Genomic DNA, 25,596 nt, shown 5'->3' on the forward strand with positions numbered 1-25,596 from the left:
GTCATTTTATCACAGAAGACAACCAAGTTGCTCAGGCATGATTTGCCCTTGGTAAACCCATGATGACTGTTCCCAATCACATTTTCCTCCCTCAAGTTTTCAGAAATGCCTTCCAAGAGGACTTGCTCCATTATTTTCACAGGCACCAAAGAGAGGCTGACCTTTTGTCCTTGTGGCATCATTTGAAGATGGTTGCAACATTTACCTTCAGGTGTTGGGAGCCTCCCTTCATCTCTGTGACATTTCAAAGAGGATAGAAAGTGGCCTTGCAAGAATGGTAGCTGGTTCTCTCAGCAGCCTTGGGTGCAGGCCATCAGGTCCCATGGACTCTTATAGGTCAAGTCCTCTCAAGTAAACCCTGCCTTATTCTTACCTGCTCCTGACAGGTCTCCTTCTTGAACTCATTCACTAAGCATAGAGGAGAGGGAGATCTAATTAGTGAAGAATGAAGCAAAGAAAGCATTGGGTACCTCAACCTTATCTGCATCTGCTGTCACTACATCACTAACCCCATTCAGCAAAGCGCCTACTTTTTTCTTATTTTACTATTGATGGGGTGGCTGCAGTTGTTCATGTTGTCCTGCGCCAGGGGAGGTTTAGACTGGAAATTAGGAAAAATTTCTTTACGGAAAGGGTGGTCAGGCATTGGAACAGGCTGCCCAGAGAGGTGGTGGAGTCACCATCCCTGGAGGCGTTTAAAAAACGGGTAGATGTGGCACTTTGGGATATGGTTTAGTCTGGTCTACCCTTGATTAGTCTAGAGTGGGCTTGGTAGTGTAGGTTAATGGTTGGACTGGATGATCTTAAAGGTCTTTTCCAACCTAGATGATTCTATGATTCTATGATTCCTTGATGTCCTTTACAAGCATCAACTCTAGGTGAGCTTTAGTTTTCCTAACATCATGCTTATATGGCCAGGCAACATTTCTAAATTCCTCCTTTGTGGCCTGTCCCTGCTTCAAACTCCTCCATGCTGTCTTTTTGCATTGTAGCTTCCCTGATTTGCCAGTCTCCTGATACGTCTACTTGTTTTCTTGAGAACTGAGATGGGTTTTTCTTGTCCATGGGGGCTGCTGTCCTTAAAGGCCTGCAGGTTCCCTGAGCTCCTCTGCACTTTGGAGCTGCCTCCCATGGGATCCCACCTACCACTTTCCTGAATAAACCAAAGTCTGCTCACTGAAGTCCATGGTCTGTACTCTGCTACTCTCCTTCCTCACCCGCTTTAGGATCTTGAACTCCACTACCTCATAGTCACTACAGCCAAGGCTGCCATTGATTACACATCCTTAGTCAGCTCCTCTTTACCAGTGAACAGCTGATCTAGCTGTGTGTCACCTCTGTTGGCCCATTCAGTACTTGTATCAGAAAGTTCTCCCTGACATCTCCAAGAATCTTGTTGACTGCTTGTACGTGCTGTGTTGCCCTTCCAGCAGATGTCATGAACATTGAAGTCCCACACAAGAAACAGGGTCTGTGATCCAGAGGCTTCTTTGATTTGCTTAAAGACTTCATCACCTCCCTCACCCCGATCAAGGTGCTCTGCAACACACTCCTGCCAGTATGTCACCCATGTCACTGGCTTCATGGCTGGTGGCTTTGTGACTGTGCAGGGAGCTCTGGTTCCTCCTGTGTGTTTCCCAGGCTGCATTTGTGCACGTGCACGCAAGGCAGGTGTCTGTTTGCCACGTTTTATCATTCCTGAGGTCTCTTCTGTTCCTGTTGCCCTACACCTTTTGCTTTAATTACTCTTTACAGTATATTTTCCTTTGTTCCCCAAGACAGGATCAGATCACCACACCTCTCCACATTTCATCTACCCTCTTTTCCCTTGTTTCTTGCCCTACATCTTCTCGAGCACCCAGCATTACGGTTGCAGTCCGAAAAGCCGGTCACAGGGTGTGCCGTGGTGCTATGGAGCTGGTGAGCTGCAGGCATGAGTCACAGCCATGGCCTGCCAACTTCTGTGTACTCTTACGAAAATAAATGAAATTGTGATGAGGAAGGGATACGCCTTCTTACACCTGCAAAGGGCTAAAAGTTTGGCGCTTTGTGGAGTGGGAGCTTACCTGGAATGACTTGGGAAGTGGAGGATTAGAGGGGCCATGCTTAAAAGGTCCTCCAAAGTCCAGGTATTTGTTTTGCTGTGCCCAGGGCTAGACTTGCTTCTGATTAGGATGAGCTGAAAAGGTATTGGTGATACTTCTGCTGTGTTTAACTGAATTTTAAATGCTCTGTAACCAGAAGCATTAAGAAATATACATCTCTGTTCTTAACTGTAAAATTTAGTAAGTGGTATAGCAGCAAGTGCAGCAGTATTGACATTTTATTGTTGGCAGAAATAGAATTGTAATAATTTAAATCCTGTTGGCCACTGGGGAAGTGAAAATGAGATCTGTTTTTAGCTTCAGCAGAATTCAATGAGTAAAAATGCTTACACAATGCTAATATGCAAACTGCTTGACTGTGAAAAGACTTGCTTTCAGACTAACTTTTCTGACCTCAGTAGATAAGGATCAGTGTTCAGGAGAGAAAGAGACAGTTTATTTTAAAGTGTGCCCTTACTGCTGCTTATGAAGTGTCTTTTTTATAGATTTTGTTTTCAGGCCAATAGGTGCATTCAGATCAAGGAATGTTAGAGACTCCAGGCCTTGCAGTCTTGTGATCCTTTATTTTGATATTGTGATTTTTTTTTGGATGTGTCAGTACTCAGCCTATACTGTTAATAGACTTGTCTCAACCTTTTGGATAACTCCGCCAGAAGCAAATTTCTTCCCAGACTGAACTGACCTGGACACAAAACATGCAGAACAGCATGGCCGAAGCTCCACATACGGCTGGAATGTGTAATGAGACTTTGTCCACATCATCACCGAGCTCCGAGTTTCCACCGGGCATGTTGGTGCTGCTGGCTTTCCTCATGGTGTTGCTAGCTCTGGTCACCATCCTTGGAAATGCCCTGGTGATCCTTGCTTTCATCATGGACAGGAACCTCAGGCATCGGAGTAACTATTACTTTCTCAATCTTGCTATTTCTGACTTTGCAGTAGGTAAGTCATAACTGTGGAGGCATGTACTACGTGTTTCTTAGGAATCTTAGGAGAAGCAAGGGGGCTTCTTTTGCTGGGTGGTTTCTTCTAAGAGAACTATTTCCCAGCTGTGTGTCTAGTGGAAGGATAAGGAATGGTGGAAGCTGCATTAAGTGTCTTAACAGCCTATTATGTCTCAAAATATGTTATAATGAGAAATGCATCCTTTTTTCATATAAGTGCTTTTAATGTTGCTTCAGGAGAAAGGAACAACTATTTTATGTGAATACCAATTGAAGGAAAGATTTATGATACAGTTTATGATTTTCCTTTGTTCCTCCTGTAAGATCACACTTCAGAACATCCTTATGTTTGACAGGGTAACTGTTTTCTTATACAGCTATCTGTGGAACATCCAGGTATATTAATTACTTCTCTACATAGTACTGATGGCTTATGAGTGTATTACACTACAACAAAACACTTACCACTGTGACTTTTTATGGGCTTCAACTCAATGTAGGCTATAGATCAGATGTCCTGCCCGATGCCAGCAACAGCCTGCTGGGATCTCCCACCTGTTTTCCTTATTAGTCCCCTCTTCCTATAGTGTCATTGCAGAAGTCCAGGAGAGCTGGCCCCTGGAGATGCCACAGATCCAGTCCTGGTGTGTGATGCCAGGCGGGGAGGTGGAGAGTGTGAATGCCTTGTGCAGCAGTCCTTCAGGGTTCAGGCCAGGGAAACAGCCTATGCAGCAGAGAAAGCCTGACAAAACCATGGTCCCGTGGAAGATGTTTCAGCAAACATCTTGACTTGAGGCTAGCAAGGAGTTATTTCTGCACACAAGTGCTCTCTCTTCAGGACAGTCACAGAGACCAGTATTCGCTAAATCATGAGGAGGGAAATAGCGCTCATTGATCTACTACACTTCTGGCAATACCGTCCCTCCTAACTGCTCTTGATTTGTCAGCGCTGTGTAGTGAAGTGTATTAGTTTAGCCTTTAAGATTTTCCTCCGTTTATGCCATTTACAACCTGTGGTGCCTAAACCTGGGGCTTGCCCCATGGGGCAGATACTGAACAATTTGTGTGCTGGAGCCTTTCTTTTCCTGCTCCAGGCAGACGATTTGCTAGAGCTGCTGTTTCATTGCTCAGGTCTTCTGCAAAAGTCTGTTTCTCCTTGTATCTTACAGTTTAGTCAAGAGATTTAAATATTTACCTTCTACATCAGTTCTTGTTTGTGGCTGGTGCCTCATGGAGTCTTAAATCAGTCAAAAGGAAATGATTGGTATCAGTATTATGTGGGCCTATAGGCCATGTAAATCTAGGACTTTGTCTCTGAGATCAGTCAGAAAATGCTTTATTTTCTAAAGCTGTTGTGATTTTTTTTTTTAATTTCTTAGAAGTCTGGAATCTTTCCAGACATGTGGCTCATGTCTTTTGCATCCTTTAATTAGTAAAAGTGAGAATAATTTCAAATATAAATGCTTAAAACCTGGTTCTTGCATCTGTATTTATATCTACAGCTAAAAGCAATCATTACTTTTTGACATGGTGCGAAACATTGATCCCGTTGAAGTTGATGAGAGCAGTAGCTGTCATCAGCAACTCTGAAAAATGAGTATTTTGTCCAAAAGTGATGCTGTTTGTATTTAAGGTATATGTTAAAACAAGCCATCAGTATTGAAAGCGTTGTGCTCCTTTGCCTGTTGATAAGTCTGTCAGCTCATTGCCCGGAGGATTATTGTTAGTGGGCCACATCAGCCTGGATATGTTCAGTGACTTCTAAGATCTGGATGGACATATTGATAAAGAATAATCTGAAGAGTTCAAAATGGATCTTGAAGCTGCATATAGTTTTATATTTGTCTCTAGTGGATCAGTGTTTTCAGGAATGTAGCATCAGATATTGCACCATACTTTTGAAAGAATATTAGTGGCAAAGTGAAGATGTTACTGGCTTAAAAATAAAACACAAACATGACTTTCTTATAAAAGTACTTCAGTGGAAGACCTTTTGGAGAAAAAACAAATGTAACAAACCAAAAAATAGTTATGGAGTTAATCTCAGCTGGACAACTAGCATGAGATTAAAACACCTCTTAAAAGTCAGAGACGGTTTCGTACTTCTTCTGTGTCTGCTCTATCTTTGGTAGAAGAGGTTTCCAGATACCACACAGAGTGTCCAATATATTGTCTCTAGCTTACAAATGCTAACCAATCTTACATTAATAACCGACATTAGCAACATCTGTAGATGTGTTTGGGGGAAAACTCTAACAAAGATAAAAGACTAGAGGATATACAGCGATGAGGTTACATGTCAGAGTGCAACCACAGTGCATATATGCTGCAGCACTGATCATATATCTTTAGAAACTATAAGCTGGTTAGACTGCAGTTTTCTTCTTCAGCAGATCCTTCGTTGCTGCTTTGCCCTGGGCTTATTTCCAACAATCAGCATACCCAAATACACTAAGATCTAATACATAGAAAGTCACCATCAGATTTCATGAGAATGTAAGAATTTCTGTATATAAATTACATATTCACCTTTATAGATTTTTTTTTTTTTTTTGCCAAACAGCAGAATAGTGTCTCTCTTGGCTTCCAGGAGTACTGTTTGCAATCTGTATGAACCATATGGTATCTCTGTGGTTGATTTCCATAGGTGCATTCTGCATGCCTCTCTACATCCCTTACAGCCTGACGGGGAAATGGCACTTGGGAAGAGGCATCTGCAAGCTCTGGCTAACTATGGACTATATCCTATGCACAGCTTCGGTATTTAACATTGTTCTTATCAGCTACGACCGTTTCCTGTCAGTTACTAAAGCGGTAAGTTCCCTGTTTATAGCTTCTATGGTATAATAGCTAGATCATTGGTGGATGTACTGACCAACCTTTGCCATGTTGCTTAGTATAAGCCCAAGTTTCATCAAGATAATAGCTCTCAAAAATGTGCTGGCATGTGGAGATTATTCGATATTTGCAGCTAGTTGCAGTGAATATTCTACATTGAGTGTGCTCTAGCCCAGAGCTGGTCAAACAGGACTTTTCTCACAATTTCTGCTGCAGGTTGCTGTTGTGCTACTGCTTGAGGGAAAGCAAACTGAGGGGTGAAAAGGATAAGGCAGGAGACTGGCAAAAATGGGGCAAGGAAAGAGGAAATTTGAAATAAACTGGAATTGGGTTTGGACCTAAAAATCAGGCATGGGAGGAAAAGGAAGTGGGGCTAGGGCAGTGAGGTGAAGGACACCGGGGAGAATGTCTAGGCCTGAGATGCAGCCCCACATGTTCCTGGAGAAGATTGGGAGCAAGAGCAAACAGGGCAAAGAGTGGGACAAAGGGCAGACTGCAGAGACTGCCTGTGGACATGCAGCAATGAACTTTTCTCGGAGCCTGGGGCAGAACCCCAAACTTCAGGTGCACTCTATGTCTCTGCTCTCTGCAGAGCATCCTAGCTACCATAAGTGTGCTTTATATCTTGGTTAATGCTAAAGATGGAGACCAGAATTTCTCATTAGTCACTCTGTCAGCTCAAGTGGCAGGGAAATGTCAGGGAGAGCTAAAGGTTCTAGCTCTTTGGTGATGTATGAGAATGTCAACATAATGTCATATGATAGAATTTCAGTTTTATTTTTGTTAATTATAATTAATTTTGCTTATTATACTTGCCTTTTTATTACAATTTTTTACGTTATTTTATTTTATTTAAAGGAAAAAATCTGGGAAATCAAACACAAACATTTTGCACATAAGAAACATTACACTGCAAAGCCAAGGCCTCAGCATTTACAAAGTGCAAAATTAAGACCACCCATGCAAATGTAATTAAGACCTATGGACATTTGTATGATAGTCTTTAGTGACATTAACTCATACTTTTTTTTTTTTTCAATTGGATATCTAAGCTCCCAGAATTACACATTCACCCTGTCATCCTGTGAAAGGGATGGAGCAGGATGTGAGCTACAAGATATCTGTCTGTTCTGCAACATGTAGTGGAAAATATGTACTGGCCCCGGAGTAGGGGGAGAAGGAAGAAAAGGGAAGATTTTGTGGTTTCATCAGCTAAAGGCTGCATTGCAGAGCTGGAATCTATTCCTACCTCCTCATGAAGTGTGCAATAAACAATTTTCTCAAAGGTGGGTGTTAAAGATATGTGCCACATTTTCTGTTGACCGCTGTGACGCATATGGCCCTCTTCAAGAAGGAAGTCTTAAGGGCGCAGGAGCGGGCTGTCCCCGTGTGTCGTAAGACCAACCGGAGGGGAAATCGACCGGCCTGGCTGAATAGGGAGCTTTTGCGGGGACTCAGGGAAAAAAGGAGAGTCTACCGCCTTTGGCAGAAGGGGCGGGCAGCTCAGGAGGAGTACAGGGATCTTGTTAGGTCCTGCAGGGAGGAAGTTAGAAAGGCAAAAGCCCAGCTAGAACTCAATCTGGCCAGTGCTGTAAAAGACAATAAAAAATGCTTTTATAAGTACATCAGCAATAAAAGGAGAGCCAAGGAGGATCTCCATTCTTTGCTGGATGTGGGGGGGAACATTGTCACCGAGGACAAGGAAAAGGCTGAAGTACTTAACGCCTTCTTTGCCTCTGTGTTCAACAGCCAGACCGGTCATCCCCAGGGTACTCAGGCCCTTGAGCAAGAGGATAGGGATAGGGACCAGAATGGAGCCCTCATAGTCCAGGAGGAAGCAGTTAATGACCTGCTATGCCACCTGGACGCTCACAAGTCTATGGGGCCGGATGGGATCCACCCAAGAGTACTGAGGGAGCTGGCAGAGGAGCTTGCCAAGCCACTTTCCATCATCTATCAACAGTCCTGGTTAACAGGGGAGGTCCCTGATGACTGGAGGCTTGCCAATGTGACGCCCATCTACAAGAAGGGCCGGAAGGAGGACCCGGGGAACTACAGGCCTGTCAGCCTGACCTCGGTGCCGGGGAAGATTATGGAGAGGTTCATCTTGAGCGAACTCCACAGGCAAGTACAGGTCAACCAGGGGATCAGGCCCAGCCAGCATGGGTTCACAAAAGGCAGGTCCTGCTTGACCAACCTGATCTCCTTCTATGACCTGGTGACCCGCCTGGTAGATGATGGAAAGGCTGTGGATGTCATCTACCTCGACTTTAGCAAAGCTTTTGACACCGTCTCGCATAATATCCTCCTCGGGAAGCTGGCAGCTCACGGCTTAGACAGGCATACTCTTCGCTGGGTAAAGAACTGGTTGGGTGGCCGAGCCCAGAGAGTAGTGATAAATGGTGTTAAGTCCAGTTGGCGGCCGGTCACGAGCGGTGTTCCCCAGGGCTCTGTTTTAGGGCCAGTCTTGTTCAATATCTTTATCAATGATCTGGATGAGGGGATCGAGTGCACCCTCAGTAAGTTTGCAGACGACACCAAATTGGGTGGGAGTGTCGATCTGCTCGAGGGTAGGATGGCCCTACAGAGGGACCTGGACAGGCTGGATCGATGGGCCGTGGCCAACTGTATGAGGTTCAACAAGGCCAAGTGCCGGGTCCTGCACTTCGGTCACAACAAGCCCATGCAACGCTACAGGCTTGGGGAGGAGTGGCTGGAAAGCTGCCTGGCCGAAAAGGACCTGGGGGTGTTAGTAGATAGCCGGCTGAACATGAGCCAGCAGTGTGCCCAGGTGGCCAAGAAGGCCAACAGCATCCTGGCTTGTATCAGGAATGCTGTGGCCAGCAGGAGCAGGGAGGTGATTGTCCCCCTGTACTCAGCGCTGGTGAGGCCGCACCTGGAATACTGTGTCCAGTTTTGGGCCCCTCACTACAAGAAAGACATTGAGGTGCTGGAGCGTGTTCAGAGGCGGGCAACGAAGCTGGTGAAGGGTCTGGAGAACAAGTCTTATGAGGAGCGGCTGAGGGAACTGGGGTTGTTTAGCCTGGAAAAGAGGAGGCTGAGGGGAGACCTTATCGCTCTCTACAACTACCTGAAAGGAGGTTGTAGTGAGGTGGATGTTGGTCTCTTCTCCCAAGTAGCTAGCGATAGGACAAGAGGAAATGGGCTTAAGCTGCGCCAGGGGAGGTTTAGACTGGAAATTAGGAAAAATTTCTTTACGGAAAGGGTGGTCAGGCATTGGAACAGGCTGCCCAGAGAGGTGGTGGAGTCCCCATCCCTGGAGGCGTTTAAAAAACGGGTAGATGTGGCACTTCGGGATATGGTTTAGTCTGGTCTACCCTTGATTAGTCTAGAGTGGGCTTGGTAGTGTAGGTTAATGGTTGGACTGGATGATCTTAAAGGTCTTTTCCAACCTAGATGATTCTATGATTCTATGATTCTATGATTTGCTTGTAAAATGCTGTAAAAAGCAGAGCAGTTGTCAGTGAATGGGAGTCATGCTCTGAACTGATAAAATGCTAATTACTCTGGCACTTCAGACCACAGATGTCTCAAACAAGGCATACCAAATTACTAAGTACTGATGGATGATCATGTTTGATCACCTAGACCAGGACACTAGCACAGTTACATTAACCTGTAGAGAGACACCTCTGTGTTAGGTCAACATCAATGAATTAAACATACTTGGGTGAGCTTCACCTGATCAGCATAGGTGCAGCTCTACATTACCAAGCAGTCTGCTAAGTTTCTCTCCTGCTACTTCTGTTATTCCAAAACGTGTCTCTACAGGTGAGACCTTTTTCTTTTTTCCCTCACAGGTATCTTACAGAGCCCAGCAGGGAATAACATCCAACCCTCTCATCAAGATGGTGGCCATCTGGGTCTTCGCTTTCCTCCTCTACGGCCCAGCAATCCTCCTCTGGGAGCACGTGGCCGGATGCAGCGTGGTAGCAGTGGGTCAGTGCTACGCCGAGTTCTTCAGCAACTGGTACTTCCTCCTGTGCGCATCTACCCTGGAGTTCTTTGTGCCGCTGCTCTCGGTGACCTACTTCAATGTGCACATCTTCCACAACATCGAGAGGCGTCAGCGGCATGGCAGCACGCAGGACTGCGAGCCTCCAAGGAGAAGCAGCCTGTCCTGGAGATTTTGCCCCTTGCTGAGGCAAGGCATGTTTTCTCCTCCATTGGAAGCAGAGGACAGTCTTTCTTCCTCCATGAAGCCAAAGAAAGAGTCTTTGGTAACTGAGAGCTCATCTCGATCCAGAGGCAATTCTGTAACCCCAGAAAATGACTTCTCTGTTTCTTTCTGTGCAGCAACCAGGTCAAAACTGCAGCAGGACAAGAAAATAGCAAAGTCACTTGCCATAATTGTGTGTGCCTTTGCTATTTGCTGGGCCCCATACACTTTACTAATGATTATTCGTGGAGCCTGCCAAGGAAAGTGCATCCATAACTCCTTGTATGAAATAACCTTTTGGCTTTTGTGGCTCAATTCTTCTCTGAATCCATTTCTCTACCCTCTCTGTCATGTTAAGTTTCGAATGGCTTTCATGAAAATATTATGTCCCAAAAAATTTGCAGCATTGAGATCAGGCTCTTTGTAGAAGGAATAAGAAAAAAAAAGGCTCAAGAGGAGTTGAACGAGGGATGTAAGTAGCCACAGTTTGAAATTAGAGTTAGTCTCTTCCAGGAGATTAGTCTAGTTAGAAAGCCTAGATAAGCCTTCCATGAAATACGTCCTCCTTCAGACAAGCATGCATGCCCAAAATTGGTGTACTTTTTCCAGCTATTTCAATTGGCCAGTTAAAGGATATTGCCTCTGTCTGACTTTCCCTATTAGTCCATCCACATTATCTTCATTTTGGTTGTTGAAGATGCTATCTTCAATTGCACTACAACTTATATTCATGTTCACAGGTGATATTAGTTAAAAATACAATGAAGGTGAGTATTTGCTGTAAGGTCAATAGTATTCTAAAGTTAGTATCTTCTCTATTCTGTTTCTTTTGAACACTTTGTACTGCATTCAGAAGCATTTTTTTCCTTATCATAAAACATCCAGTTAAGTTATGACTTTTGTTGTAAGGCACATAGCAGGATTACTTCCTTTCACTAAGGATGTTTGGACATCAGGGGAATACAGGGACTACTTTTAAAAACTCTAGCGAAGGTGTTCTCTGCAGAAGGGCATTAATCCTCGTACTTGCTCAGATGCAGCAGTAGAGAATTTAGGTGTATAAAGCATTTATGTGCATCTCCAGCTATTCAAGACACAAGCCTTCTACAGCTATAATTTTGAGAGATCATAGGAAAGAGTAGTATTTGTTCTTACTCCTTGAGACAGAAAATCTGCTGCTGCTGGCCCAGGGGAGGATTGTTTTGTGATTGCCAGTGAAGCTCTAACCAACACTGTGAAAAATGCTGGTCTTACAAGCCCTGCTCACTTCCAGATATGACATAATGCACAGGGACCAACTCAACTCCACACCTGAGCAAATCCCCATTTGGTTCAGTGTGCGAATGGGCCAGCAATTCAAATAATGGAGAAACAGGCTAAATGTGAATATTATACCTCATTTGTCCTCTTCTGTACTTCTATTCCTGTTACAAGCCATTTGTTGGAGGTTATGATAAATGGGTGAATTTCTTACACACCATGTAAGGCTGTGTTTGGTTTGCTGCATGAGCCAGGAAAATAACTGACCTTGATGACTCCCTATAGTATGTGTGGTGACTTAGCTGAGACAGCATGCAGGTAATCTTCTTTCAATATGCAGTTTCCAAGTTGTTAAGGGTTATTTAGTTGCACAATTCTGGAATTACCAGGTACTAGATTCTTTACTATATAAACAATGTAACTCTTTAAAATACAAATAATTTCTTTTCATCATACTGTCAGTAAGTATAAGGGCAGCAAATAAATGGAAGAATAAATACTAAAGAAGTGTGAGAGGTAGTGGATATTCCTTTTATCTTCTGGTTTTATTTAGTGTGTATTCATATAGTATATTAGTATTAGTATATTAGTATATTTTACTTAATACTCTTCTGAATATTCTCCTTTTGGGCTGAACTACAACTTAATCACAGTTATTTGTCTTGCTATACTGAATGGTAATCTAAACTCATCTACATACACAAATTACACATGTATTCATAAATGTAGGAAGTGTCTCAAACATGAGCTGAGAACTGTAAGAGTTGATAGAAACTACTTCAAATACCTGTTTTTTAAATAGAGCTTTGCTGAAGATGTTAATCATGGGATACAACACGATACAACATATGAAAATAACACAATGCAAAGAATATGTGAACAAAATACATAACTTTTTTTTTTTTAATGTAAAACTTTTTTTTTTTAAACTTATAATCTCAGTTTTGAAGTTTTGATATTTTAAAAGTTTTTTAAATTCTAGGAAACACTGATGGGTAGTCAACCTTTTGGGAATAAACTTGCCCAAGATTCAGGTGTGAAGTGCTGAGGAAGGATGTTGCTCTTATACCTCCAGGTGGAAACGTGAACCTGAGTTCAGTGTCAGGAGAATGATGGCCAGGGATGCAGCCCTTATTTGACTGTCTAATAATTAATAAAAAGCTGCATTATGACAAATACAGGAAGAAGATGTACTTCTGTTGACATTGTCTCCAGGCAGACCAAGTGATTACCTAGCTCAGCCTGGTCTTTTTCCACTGTCACACTCAGCTGTTGAGGTGAAAAGTTCTTTCCTTCTACAGACTCTGGCCCATTATAATTTCATTTGATTTTTTTTTTCTTTCTGTGACATTTCTTTTTGGATTAACATAGGCTAAAATGTAAACTTAAGAAGCCTATGGTGTAACTGAGATATTTACAAAAGCATATTGGCTTTTCTACCTCCTCTCAAGCATTCTCTGAATACACCTCTTATTCTTTAGGCTAGATGTAATCTTTTTAGTTGATGTTTAAACAGCACCAGGCCTTCTAGGATCTTGGCCAATGAGTTGGGTTTGTAATTACTGCTAAAAGTCAACAGATATATCCAAAGCAGATCAGAACACAAAACACAAGTGCCCACTACACCCACCTATTTTCTTTAAGTGCAGCGTGTACCAGTTTTTTACCCTGGAAAGCTTTTGTGATTCTTTTAAAATGTAACTTGTAAATTCAGTAATCTTGAACATGTGCAAACAAATCCTTTTGTGTCAGTCTTAAGAGCAAATGGCTCCTTAATGCTTTATAAGATGTGCTTTTGATAGTGTTAGCAATAGGGAGTTAAAGATCTCATTCTGGTTAGCTTATCAAAAGGCTGTTGCCTATGAAATTAAGCCATTGCCATGTGTAAATAAGGACACATACTCCTATATCTATGATTTTTTTGTTTTTGTTTTTGTTCTTCCTCTTCCTTTCTCCCATCATTTGCTTGCTTCTCATACCAGCCTGGTCTCAGCCACAACTGGTTGGTACAGGCCCCCTGAATGCTGGTATCAACAGGGACTTATTTTTAAGCAGCCTGAGGCCTCATGAAGTCTGCAGCAGTGCACTGTGCAAGGCCTAGGAAAAGCAAGTTGAAATTAGTTGACAAGAGGATACTAAGCACAAGCCTAGCTCCCCTGAGGGGCAGTGGAGTACCTAACGTTGCCTGCATTTGGGCTTACTTGACATGTTAGAAGTTGCCAGAATAATTACTCTAACCGGACAGTGCTTCTTGATGCAAACTTAGTTTTAGGGGCATGGGCAGACATTTCACTAATACCTCTGGCTTATTTCAGGCACTCTTTGCAACTGTACTGGCAAATAAGTTGGGAATCTAGTTGCTCTTGTCTTCCTCACTTTTTGTGAGCTATTGTTTGTAGGACAGAGGAGTAAGAAAGAAGCTGATGGGCAAGAAAAATGGAGTGGCTTACGTGAGGGGCTAGATTATTCTTCTCTTTATTCTTCTGTTGTAGAAGTTATTTCCAGAAGAGAAAGACACAGGATCGCTGTACATTGTACTCCTTATCCTTCAGCCAGGCAGCAGAAATATTGTGAACTGTCGGAGGGAGGGTTTAGTCCAAGAAGTTTCTGGTGGGCCATGGGTCCCCGGGGAATTCGCACAGGTAAGCTGCGTTACTGACCTAAGTGCTGATGGCATGAAATTGTCCCCACACCTGCTCTGAACTCATGGTCAGTGCAGGCCCCGCAAGCCATGGCATGGGGTCTGTGCTGATGAAAGGCATCGGTAAGGGTGCCAGTGGGAGGGAAAAGTGATACCGCTGTCAAATGCAAATTTCACTTCTCCCTTGGATTGACAGAACCTTGTGGGCCTTTTCACATATGCATTATTTGGTAAGTGAGAGTGACCAGACAACTTTCTTTCTTTCTTACACATTAAAAAAAAAAAAATCCTGTTTCAAAATACCAGAGTAAAACTTTACTTTGAAGTACATAATTTACTTGAAAATTGCTGTGGAAATGTGTGAAGAAAAAGCTCTTACAAAAAAAATTCGGATGTGTATCTAAGTGCAAAAGCTGAAGTTGAATAAAAGTGTCACGCTTTTTAGGAGGAATCTCTCTGGATTCTAGAGACATGGCTTTTTAGTTTCATTACTGAAGAACAGTGTAATCCTTCATAAAAAAATCTTCTTTGGGCTCTAACCAAAAGAACTGATGAAGGGAAGGACGTCTTGCTGAGCAAATCTTAGTCAAGAACAGTTGAATCTTATTGCTATTTGTGTGAGTGCGGTGTGGGCACCCAATAGGCCCTAACTGCCATGACCAACCTCACCTGGACCCCCACCACCAACATCAACCTCGGTCCCTGGAGCACCATGAGACTGGGGGAGTCCTGGTCTGAGCTATGGGAGTGCCTGTAGGCTGCCGTTAGCTCTGTCTTTTGCATTTTTTTGAAGTCTTGACTGGACTTCTGAGATTGGCCTTGGACCCAGCTTGTCACCTCATGTTTGTGTCATGATGTCCCCCAGCCGCACCTGAGGAACTGAAGTCTTCCACAGTGGAAGACTATCTGTGATACCGCTTGTCTCTCAGAAAGAAATCACACAAGTGATTTCCAAGCAAGTCCAGTCTGATCAGGGGCTCCCGGAGGTTCCCAGCTCTGCCTGGCAAAGGTCTCTTGCCTTTCTTCCCCCAAAACAATTCCACAGCCCACCCTTTCCTTTTATTTATTTTTATCAAGTTGTGCGTGTTGTGCAGTGCTATCCTACTACTTTATTGTTATATCAATATTCTGTTACTATTGCATCCCTCAACACCGTTTTTTTCCTTGCTACCTGTCATGGTTTACCCCAGCCAGCAGCTAAGCACCACACAGCCGCTCGCTCACTCCCCCTACCCCGATGGGATGGGGGAGAGAATCAGAGGAGTAAGAGTGAGAAACACTCCTGGGTTGAGATAAGAGCAGTTTAATAATTGAAATAAAGTAAAATAGTAATGATAATAATAACAAAATAATAATAATAATATACAAAGCAAGTGATGCACAATGCAATTGCTCACTACCCACTGACTGATACCCAGACAGTTCCCGAGCAGCGATCGCTGCTCCCCGGCCAACTCCCCCCAGTTTATATACTGAGCATGATGTCATATGGTATGGAATAGCCCTTTGGTCAGTTTGGATCAACTATTCTGGCTGTGCCCCCTCCCAGTTTCTTGTGCACCTGGCAGAGCATGGGAAGCTGAAAAGTCCTTGACTAGCATAAGCAGTACTTAGCAACAACTAAAACATCAGTGTGTTATCAGCATTCTTCTCATACTAAATCCAAAACACAGCACTATGCCTGCTACTAGGAAGAAAATTAACTCTATCCCAGCCGAAATGAGGATACTACCTCACCGCATTTCTTGTATTCCTGTAGTACCCGATTTCCCATTTTGCATCAGGTAGGTCATGTTCCTCCATATTGTTGTAGTGCCTATAGATTTGCTATGGGACATATTTCTGTGTGCCTTGCTCAACAGTTCCCCAGGCGTATTGTACAGCTTTTTCACTAAACATATCATAGATCTGATTGCTGTTCTCACTCATGTTACCGTTTTCTTTCTCATTTCCTGTACGGTAAAAATATCTTTCTTTTAAAGAGATCTACACAGAAATTTAATATTCCCTGAGTAAAACCTGTTGTTGTTAGCATGTTAGCAGTCTAACAAAACCATAAATACCTCCCCTTACCTTATACAAACTTTACCATTCATAGCCTACCTGCTGCTAGGCTGCTGTAATTTTGGGGTAGAACACAGGATTCTTGCATATCATCACTAAAATGACAGTGCTGCCTCATCTCACAAATGCCAAACTTAATGACCTCTGTTCCTAACAAATATAAATAATCATAGCTGATTCCCTTTGGTGGTGTGGAGGTTCTGGCACATTATTTTGTAAGGGTTTTGAGAACTTGGATTAAATATGATGTAAAAGGCAAAATCGTTATTTAAGACAAAACTTAAAATCACAAGATCAGAAATGAATAAATTTTAAGCAAAGAAACACAACACGTATATCCAGACCAGAAAAATTAAATTCCTCTTTGTTCTGGTTTTCTACCTGTGTGCCTCTAGTTTAAAAACTATGTTTCAACAGCGGTGCTAATGAAGCGAGTTAGAAACAGCTTTCCTAGTGTAAAGTGTTATACAGTAGACTGGCTAGATTTGTGTATGGCAAAACTAGAACAGCATCACATAATGAGAGAAGATTAAGCTCAATTTTTTACTCTGCAGAAGGGATCACTTTCTTGAACAGAGGGTAAATGAAAAAAGCAGACAGTCTCCTTCCTTACATCACCAAATCTAGGTATTGCCCTCCTAAGACTTTTCCCTTCTAGCTCTTTTTTCAGGATCTGGCTACTGTACTTCAGGCTGGATCAAACTTTCTTGCCTTTAAGTGTATGCATAGTGCTCTGATCTTCACTCATGTGCATATTCACTCATTTTCTCTTTACTAAACAACGCTGCCCAAAGGTTTTATCTTGAGTAAGCTTTTTTTTTTTTTTTTTTTTGTAGAAACTCTCCCTTATCACTATATCTTTAAAGAAGAACATTTGTTAGACTATTGGTTGCAACAAGACTCAATACAACCAATAGTGACTCTTCACTCATGTGGTCTCTCTTGAGCTGTGGAAACATTTTAAATCAGCTGCTCTCTTTCCCCCCTTCTCTGTAGGGCAAGGCGCAATGATTTGTTTTTGTCCCTTTCACACTGGTGTCTCTTGGTCACCCTACCTAGGTCTGACCGAGGAAGCAACACAACTTCCCCCTGAAGATCATGCTTTTATTTCTTACTCCGAGGAAGGAGGACAGTCACACTGCTGTGTAGGTGCTTTGTAAAACAGGAGGCCAGCAATCCCCTACCACCTGTATCGCCAATGAAATGACAAGCTCCTCCAGAACATGATTTAGAGGAGAGGTCTGACTTGACTTAACCCCTTGAGACAGCAGCTGAAAGGACCGGTTCATCCCCTGGTAGGCTTGTGAAGGCAGGTGCTGTGAATGTATCTGCTGGTTTGTCTTATGACAGATTCTCACAGAAGCCCGAGTTTTGGCATTTTCTTCTTGCTGTTCCAACCGATGTGCTCCTGCAGATGTCACTAGTGCTACACGGTATTTTTAAACCTTGCAAATCTGTAGGTTTTTCAAAACGTGCCATTTGTATCTACAATCCTGCATGATATGACACCAGCACCTTTCTGCTAGAAATGCCACCAGATCTGTTATACTATATCTAATATTTACTCTACTGCAGAAAAGAGTATGGGTAGGGCTTATCACCTTGGCAAAGAAAGGGAGACTTTACTGATACAGGTAATCAGAAGTCAGTGCAGGACTTCCTCCTAAGTTGCCCTGCACAGAAATCACCCTGTGGTCCGCATTCACAACAAAGCCTTATCTCTCCCGTGGAAAAAGAGAGTTACACCGAGCTGAGAGCAGGTCCTCAGTGTTGGCTCATTGAAAAAATATGTCCTCTCCTGATATAAAAGTCTTTGTTCTCTCCTGATTACTTTAAGGCTATTCTAATTGTGGACTGCTGCTAAAAAAAAGGTCTGTCTCTCCTACCCTTCCTGCTGTTGCTGCTGCTCCTGGCCCCGTGGTCCTGCCCCACTGCCATCCTGGTTGAGGGCTTAGGCAGCTGCGCAGGAAATTCAGTCTAGGGGTTGATCCAGGTGACAAGTAACTGTTTTTCTGTTTGGTTGGTTACCTTAGGGTGAGTACCTTATCTAGTTTATCACACAAGCACAGAAGCGCTAGCTGCTGGTGTAACAAGAGGCGAGACCTCTCCCTTTGTCAGCAGCTTACTTCTGGGTCAGCTTAAAGATGAAGCTGTAGCTTTGCATGTTGAGTGTTTGGATATGTTTCTCAGTCATTTTCTACAGATCAGAGCTTTACCTTAGCTGTCTTGGTAAACCTGCAGTGACTTTAACAAAGTTGTGCCAAACTAGAATGGAGTAGAACCTTGCCTGATCTGTACGGTGGACAACTTCAAGGGGATCTGCTCAGCTGGGCTTTTGGGGATGGGGAACTTCCCCAGTGGGACAGATCTCTGTTCTACTGCTTTCCCTGGTGTGCTAAGGGTCTTAGCAACTTTAGCTCTGTCTTGAGCCCTTTGTACAGGGAAAACTGTCTGTAACTGTTAAAATTAGTGGAGTTCCCTGCTGAGACATTTACATTCAACTGATTCTGATGCATTTGACAACTGACTGTAAGCAGAGTCAGTCCTCAAGCATATACAAAGACAGTATGTCAGTGCAAATGCCTGCATTACAGGACATGAGCCAAATTAATTTCTGGAATAATGCCATGGAAGTTAATGGGTATAGCCTCTGAAGCTTACCTGTTTGCATTATTTGTATTATATTTCGGTAATAATTTCCGGTGTACACAGATCAATCAGTTTTCAATCTGTTCTACTATTGCTATTTCAGGTCAGCTCATTGCCTGGATTCTCTGGTATTATTCTGACAGGCACACTGTTTCTTTTCTGTTCTCTATCTGTGGGTTGTTCACACTGGTTAATGTCACAATGCACTGGTTAATCTTTTCGTTATTATACATCAGGTTTCCTTTGCCATGTTCTGCCTGGGCAGTTGCCCCTTTGCACCAGACGACTGGGCTTGGTGTATCCTGATAGACAGCAAACAGCATTGGCCTCTGACTCACCTCCTTTTACAACCTTACACCTGGTATTGTACCCTTCCTCTCTACCATGTTGGAGGAACTGGAAATAGGGTCCTTTGAGGACCTGTGTGTAAATGCTTGTTATTTTTTTCTTGATGAAGAATGGCAATATTTTTTTAAATATTCCTCACATCTAGCATGCAGGTTTATGTCTTCCTTGCTACTCGAAGCAGTAGGAAGAAGGAAAGAAGAGTTTAAACCAAAACTGAGGCACAAAGGTGCTTTAATTTCCTTCAGAGATTCTTGCCATGTCCAGAGCTTAGGCTGTGATCTCTGTGCAAGTTATTTCTTGTGAAGTCACTAGATTTGTTGCTCCTTGGTATTGTGGGAGGGCACATCTGCACAGGGAGGAAAAGCAGGAGGTTAGGAGTAAACTTATTCCAGCTTTTGGGCCTTGAAAGACCGACCTGAGCTCCATTGGGGAGCCAGTGTGGAGACCAAATCACCAAGATATTAGACCTGCAAAAACATGTGATGCTGATCTGAGGAGCTGCTTTGTCATTTAAAATATAGAATAAACTCATGACCAACTTGGAGAGGGCGATGAGTTTTCAGATGGAGCTAAGGAGGTTTCTTCTGGTCCCCTGCTGACTCGGGCAGGGATTATTAGGGAAAACCTCATGTTTAATTTGATTTGGCTCACAGGCTGAAATCAGTGGTTTTACTGACACTCATACTGATGGGACTTCAGGCTTCCAGTGATGATGGGAGGTGGGAAGAGAATGACACTAGAACTGTAGCTCCATTTGAGGAGTGATTGTGCATTTTCTTCCTGTTGCACTGGGGTGCTGGATCCAGTACCATTGGTCAGCTCCAGAGGAGTTTTGCTACTCCTAATCTGGCAAAAATATTGTTTACTTTTTAAACTGTTTGACATGGAATATTGAGCAATAAAATGCATTTTACGTACCAGTGCTCCAATGAATAAAAATACATAATCTCTTTTATGGATGAATGAAAGACACATAGACTACCATACCAGACTCCTGGCATATCCAAATGTAATGTGTTGAATTGCCGTACTTCTGTTCGGACCACACAGATCTTGAAGGCAGAAAGAAAAAGCTGGAACCAAATGAGGAATGTGAGGGGGAGTAGTTAGTTGCCTATTAAAATAGCAAACAGGCAAAGAACCTCTGGTTTTGGTAAAGACCTTGAGCCATATCTGAATGTCTCTTCTTGCATAGCTGCTCATATGCTAGAAAGGACTGTCTGAAGATCAGCTGAAACAATTATCAGAGAGAGATCTAGCAGACTTCTTTGGATGTATTTTTCATGAGAAAGGGAACCAGCAGAGCAACAGGTGCTATTCAGTGCTATACTATATCCAGTTCTGGGCTGGAAAAGATCTGACAGGTTAAATAGGGTCTTTCTTTTATTTCCCCACAACTTTGCTAGGTTTGTAGCTAAGTGCTTTTTAAAAAGGACGTTAGTAACATGGGTGTAGTTTATTAGATTTCTGGGGTTAAGAAAATGATTTCTCTAATTTTTGACATATCAGCGGTGTAAAGAAATATCCAGAGAGGGAAAAGTGTGTGTTGGACCTTCGCACTGCTGCTAATATCACAGCTTTACAACCAGGTCGAGGAGAGGGGGCTACCTCACCCACAGTGGAGTAACTCAAAGTCTCTCTGTAGTGATTAGTATTCCAGAAATGAGTCTGTTTATTTCTTGCACTTGAAGTCACAAAGTGTTCATATAGGCCATCACCTCCTCTCCTTCCTCTCCCTGATCCTCCCAAAGCACAAATCACCAGTGTAAGAGCTCCCGTGGGTGCTTTTTGGCAGACCTTGCTGTTAGGATCTTTTCATCTTGGATTGTCTGTCTCTCTTGCTTCAGGCCATTAGCCTTTGCCTTGTCCCCTTTGACTGCCCTGCATAATTCCTGCCTCTCCATCGCTCTTCCCAGTTTAGATTTATTAATTGAAAGGAAAGCTGCCACCATGGCCCAGTCACCTGAATGCCTGCTGATGAGCCTGCGGTGGGGCAGCAGCCTGCAAAGAGAAGTGCTGCATTTCAGACTGCCCTGGTGGCTCTTGCTGCCAATTTAGCTTTTCTAATAGGCAAAAAGGGCTCCACGGCTATGAGGTGAATTTGAAAGCCATGCCCTGCCCCCGAGAGAGGAAGGCAGAGATGTGAGGGGGGCAAGAGGGCACCAGGCCGAGGAGGCATCTTTCAGGAGCTGGGTACCCTGTGCATGGGGACCTGGATGGCCCAGCCTGCAGGGGCTCCAATTCTAAATTAGCTTTGCATGTAGCAACAAGCATCCAGGGCAGGTTTGCCTAACTTACATTTTCCTTGGGCTTGTGAGTTCAAAACTGGGCAATGTCCTCTGATTCTTCTGGTTTTGCACTAAATCCCAGGCTTTACCACAAAAACCCCAAAAAACCCAAAATCCTTCAATTTTTGCCTGTAAACTTTTGTGTGATTCCTACTCCAATTTATAGCCAAAAGGTACTGACTCCTCTTCAATACCTCCCATTAATGCTACAACTGCTTTCTCAGGAGGTTTCCAGCCTATAATCTGTTTATTTGCCAGTCAAGTGTGAGTGTGGTTGAGGTGTTTGTTTGAAGGGTGAGGCAAAGAGATGAGGGCCAGCACGGAAGACCTTTAGCTGAGCACACACTTTGTCTGGGTTCTTAGGCTGCCCCATCACCCCTGCACTGTTGGGGGTGTATGAGGGCCTGCAGTCCTTTTTCTCTGCTGAGCCATGAATTCCCCCTCCATTGCAATGTTCAGGGTGGCTCCAGTAACAGGAGCTGCTAGTCCTTTAAAGCCTCTCTTCTTTCATCCTTTTCCTTCTCTCATCCTTAACTGCTCTGGACATCTCTTCAGTGCTGGGGAAAGCAAAATTCTCTCTCCATCTATGTGGTTTTGTTAAGGGAACAGAAAGAAGCAGCAAAGCTACCCTTTATTTACAACAGAAGATATGATAGGAAGAAGTACAAGGCTACTTAACACTGACCAGGGAAAGAGAAGTTTCTCTGGAAGATGAGGGAAGATTTGAAAAAGGAAGCAGAAGACTAGCTGCAAGCCTAGTCACAATGTTGGTGACTATTGTGCAATGTGTGGTTAAAACCCCACTGAAGGAAAACAAAGAGGCTGGTGCCGTCAGTGGAATTTTGTTTTTTTGATCATGGGGAGGTTTACATGGCACTGGGCCTGCTGGCAGCGGATGGAGATCAGCTATCTCCAAAGGGGAAAATGATTCTCGCCCATGAGTTGGCAGGACCCATTGAGAGGGCTTTAAACTAGGTTTGAAGGGGGAAGGGGATAAAACCAGGCTCGCTAGAGAAAAGCCCAGGGGTGTCATGGCAACATTGGGGGTGAAATCGATAGCCCGGTTCAAGTGCATCTACACCAATGCATGTAGCATGGGCAACAAACAGGAGGAGCTGAAAGCTTTTGTGCAGCAGGATAGCTATGACATAGTTGCTATCACAGAAACATGGTGGGACGACTCTCATGACTGGAGTGCTGCACTGGATGGCTATAAGCTCTTCAGAAGGGATAGGCAGGGAAGGAGAGGCAGTGGGGTGGCTCTGTATGTTAGAAAGTGTTTTGACTGTATAAAGCTCAACAGTGGTGATGATAAGGTCAAGTGCTTATGGGTAAGGATGAGGGGGAAGGTCAACAAGGCAGACATCCTGCTGGGAGTCTGTTATAGACCACCCAACTAGGATGAAGAGGTAGATGAAGAGTTCTATAAGCGGCTGGCAGAAGTCTTGCAATAGCTAGCCCTTGTTCTTGTGGGGGACTTCAACTTGCCAGACATCTGCTGGAAATACAACACAGCAGAGAGGCAACAGTCTAGAAGTTCCTAGAGTGTGTGGAAGATAACTCCCTGACGCAGGTGGTAAGTGAGCCTACCAGGGGAGGTGCCTCACTTGACTTGCTGTTTACAAATAGAGAAGGACTCATGGGAGATGTCGTGGTCAGAGGCCATCTTGGGCTTAGCAACCATGATATGCTAAATTTTTCAATTCTTAGTCACGTAAGGAGGAGGGGCAGCAAAACTGTTACCATAGACTTCTGGAGGGCAGACTTTGGCCTGTTCAGGACGCTGGCTGGGAAAGTCCCTTGGGAGGCAGTCCTGAAGGGCAAAGGAGTCCAGGAAGGCTGGACATTCTTCAAGAAGGAAATCCTAAAGGTGCAGGAGCAGGCTGTCCCCATGTGCCGAAAGACAAGCCGGCAGGGAAGACGACTGGCCTGGCTGAACAGGGAGCTTTTGCTGGCACTCAGGGAAAAAAGGAGAGTCTAGCACCTTTGGAAGAAGGGGCAGGCAACTTAGGAAAAGTACAGGGATCTTGTTAGGTCATGCAGGGAAGAAATTAGAAAAGCAAAAGCCCAGCTAGAACTCAGTGTGGCCACTGTTGTAAGAGATAATAAAAAATGTTTTTACAAGTACATCAACAATAAAAAGAGAGCCAAGGAGAATCTCCATCCTTTGCTGGATGTGGGGGGGAACATTGTCACCAAGGATGAGGAAAAGGCTGAGGTACTTAATGCGTTCTTTACCTCTGTCTTTAATAGCCAGACAAGTCATCCCCAGGGTACTCAGCCCACTGAGCTGGAAGACAGGGACGGGGAGCAGAATGGAGCCCTCATAGTCCAGGACAAAGCAATTAATGACCTGCTATGCCACCTGGACACTCACAAGTCTATGGGGCTGGATGGGATCCACCCAAGAGTACTGAGGGAGCTGGTAGAGGAGCTTGCCAAGCCACTTTCCATCATCTATCAGCAGTCCTGGTTAACAGGGGAGGTCCCTGATGACTGGAGGCTTGCCAATGTGACGCCTATCTACAAGAAGGGCCAGAAGGAGGACCCGGGGAACTACAGGCTTGTCAGCCTGACCTCGGTGCCAGGAAAGATTATGGAGCATTTCATATTGAGTGCGCTCAACAGGCATGTGCAGGTCAACCAGGGGATCGGGCCCAGCCAGCATGTGTTCATGAAAGGCAGGTCCTGCTTGACCAACCTGATCTCCTTTTATGACCTGGTGACCCGCCTGGTGGATGAAGGAAAGGCTGTGGACATTATCTACCTGGACTTCAGCAAAGCCTTTGAGACACAGTCTCCCATAGCATTCTCCTTAGGATGCTGGCAGCTCATGGCTTGGATGGGCATACTCTTCACTGGATAAAAAACTGGCTGGGTGCCCAAGCCCAGAGAGTTGTGGTGAATGGAGTTAAGTCCAGTTGGCAGCCGGTCATGAGCGGTGTTCCCCAGGGCTCTGTTTTGATTTTGTTTAATATCTTCATCAACGGTCTGGATGAGGGGATTGAGTGCGTCCTCAGTAAGTTTGCAGATGACACCAAACTGTGGGAGTGTTGTTCTGCTCGAGGGTAGGATGGCCCTACAGAGGGACCTGGACAGGCTGGACCGATGGGCTGAGGCCAACTGTATGAGGTTTAAGAAGACCAAGTGCCAGGTCCTGCACTTCGGTCACAACAACACCATGCAACGCTACAGGCTTGGGGAAGAGTGGCTGGAAAGCTGCCTGGCCAAAAAGGACCTGGTGGTGCTGGTTGACAGCCAGCTGAACATGAGCCAGCAGTGTGCCCAGGTGGCCAAGAAGGCCAACAGCATCCTGGCTTGTGTCAGGAATAGTGTGGCCAGCAGGAGCAGGGAGGTGATTGTCCCCCTGTACTCAGCACTGGTGAGGCCGCAGCTGGAATACTGTGTCCAGTTTTGGGCCCCTCAATACAAGACAGACATTGAGGTGCTGCAGTGTGTCCAGAGAATGGCCACGAAGCTGGTGAAGGGTCTGGAGCACAAGTCTTATGAGGAGCAGCTGAGGGAACTGGGGTTGTTTAGTCTGGAGAACAGGCTGAGGGGAGACCTTATTGCTCTCTACAACTCCCTGAAAGGAGGTTGTAGTGAAGTGGGTGTTGGTCTCTTCTCCCATGTAGTTAGTGATAGGATGAGAGCAAATGGGCTCAAGCTGTGCCAGGGGAGGTTTAGATTGGATATTAGGAAAAATTTCTTCATGGAAAGGGTAGTCAAGCATTGGAACAGGCTGCTCAGAGTGGTGGTGGAGTCCCCATCCCTGGAAGTGTTCAAAAAACAGGTAGATGTGGCACTTTGGGACATGGTTTAGTGGGCATGGTGTTGTTGGGTTGATGATTGGACTGATGTTCTTAGAGGTCCTTTCTAATCTTAATGATTCTTAGTTTTTACTTTCATTTAAAAATAATCCAGCCACCAAGCCAGGAAACATGAAATTGCTGCTCTACCCTTAATTGGTTTAGTGGTGGACTTGGTAGTGTTAGGTTAATGGTTGGACTGGATGATCTTAAAGGTCTTTTCCAACCTAAACGATTCTATGATTCTATGATTCTATGAAAATGACAGAGTGCAGTTATTCATACAAGCTTCAAATACTGTAGGATGTATTCCTTATTCATTAAAAAAAAAAAAAAATTGCTATGGTATCAGGTATATTTATTATTCCTTTTCATAGTGGTCCCCAACCTCATAAATGACAAAAAGGGGTCCTCAAACTTAAGGGATATCTGCAATACAGAGAGTAAACTGTCTCTGAAGTTTGAACCTT

General features: G+C 44.0%; 1 protein-coding gene across 1 annotated transcript; it reads left to right on the plus strand.

Moving 5' to 3' along the window:
- The first annotated feature begins 2,767 nt into the window (after nt 1–2,767).
- Nucleotides 2,768–10,494, plus strand: LOC104025817 (histamine H3 receptor). The gene is made up of 3 exons (XM_009481618.2): nt 2,768–3,047; nt 5,697–5,863; nt 9,709–10,494. The coding sequence occupies exons 1-3, from the start codon at nt 2,801–2,803 to the stop codon at nt 10,492–10,494; spliced, it is 1,200 nt and encodes a 399-aa protein (XP_009479893.2). The 5' UTR covers nt 2,768–2,800.
- Nucleotides 10,495–25,596: the final 15,102 nt, after the last annotated feature.

The sequence above is a fragment of the Pelecanus crispus genome, chromosome 2, assembly GCF_030463565.1.
Source record: "Pelecanus crispus isolate bPelCri1 chromosome 2, bPelCri1.pri, whole genome shotgun sequence".
NCBI lineage: Eukaryota > Metazoa > Chordata > Aves > Pelecaniformes > Pelecanidae > Pelecanus > Pelecanus crispus.

Bases quoted from the DNA above. Each gene is read 5' to 3' on its own strand.
- LOC104025817 (XM_009481618.2), top strand. From the start codon at position 2,801: ATGCAGAACAGCATGGCCGAAGCTCCACATACGGCTGGAATGTGTAAT. The intron at 3,048-5,696 runs GTAAGTCATAAC...TGATTTCCATAG, and splicing joins TATTTCTGACTTTGCAGTAG to GTGCATTCTGCATGCCTCTC. The intron at 5,864-9,708 runs GTAAGTTCCCTG...TTTCCCTCACAG, and splicing joins TCCTGTCAGTTACTAAAGCG to GTATCTTACAGAGCCCAGCA.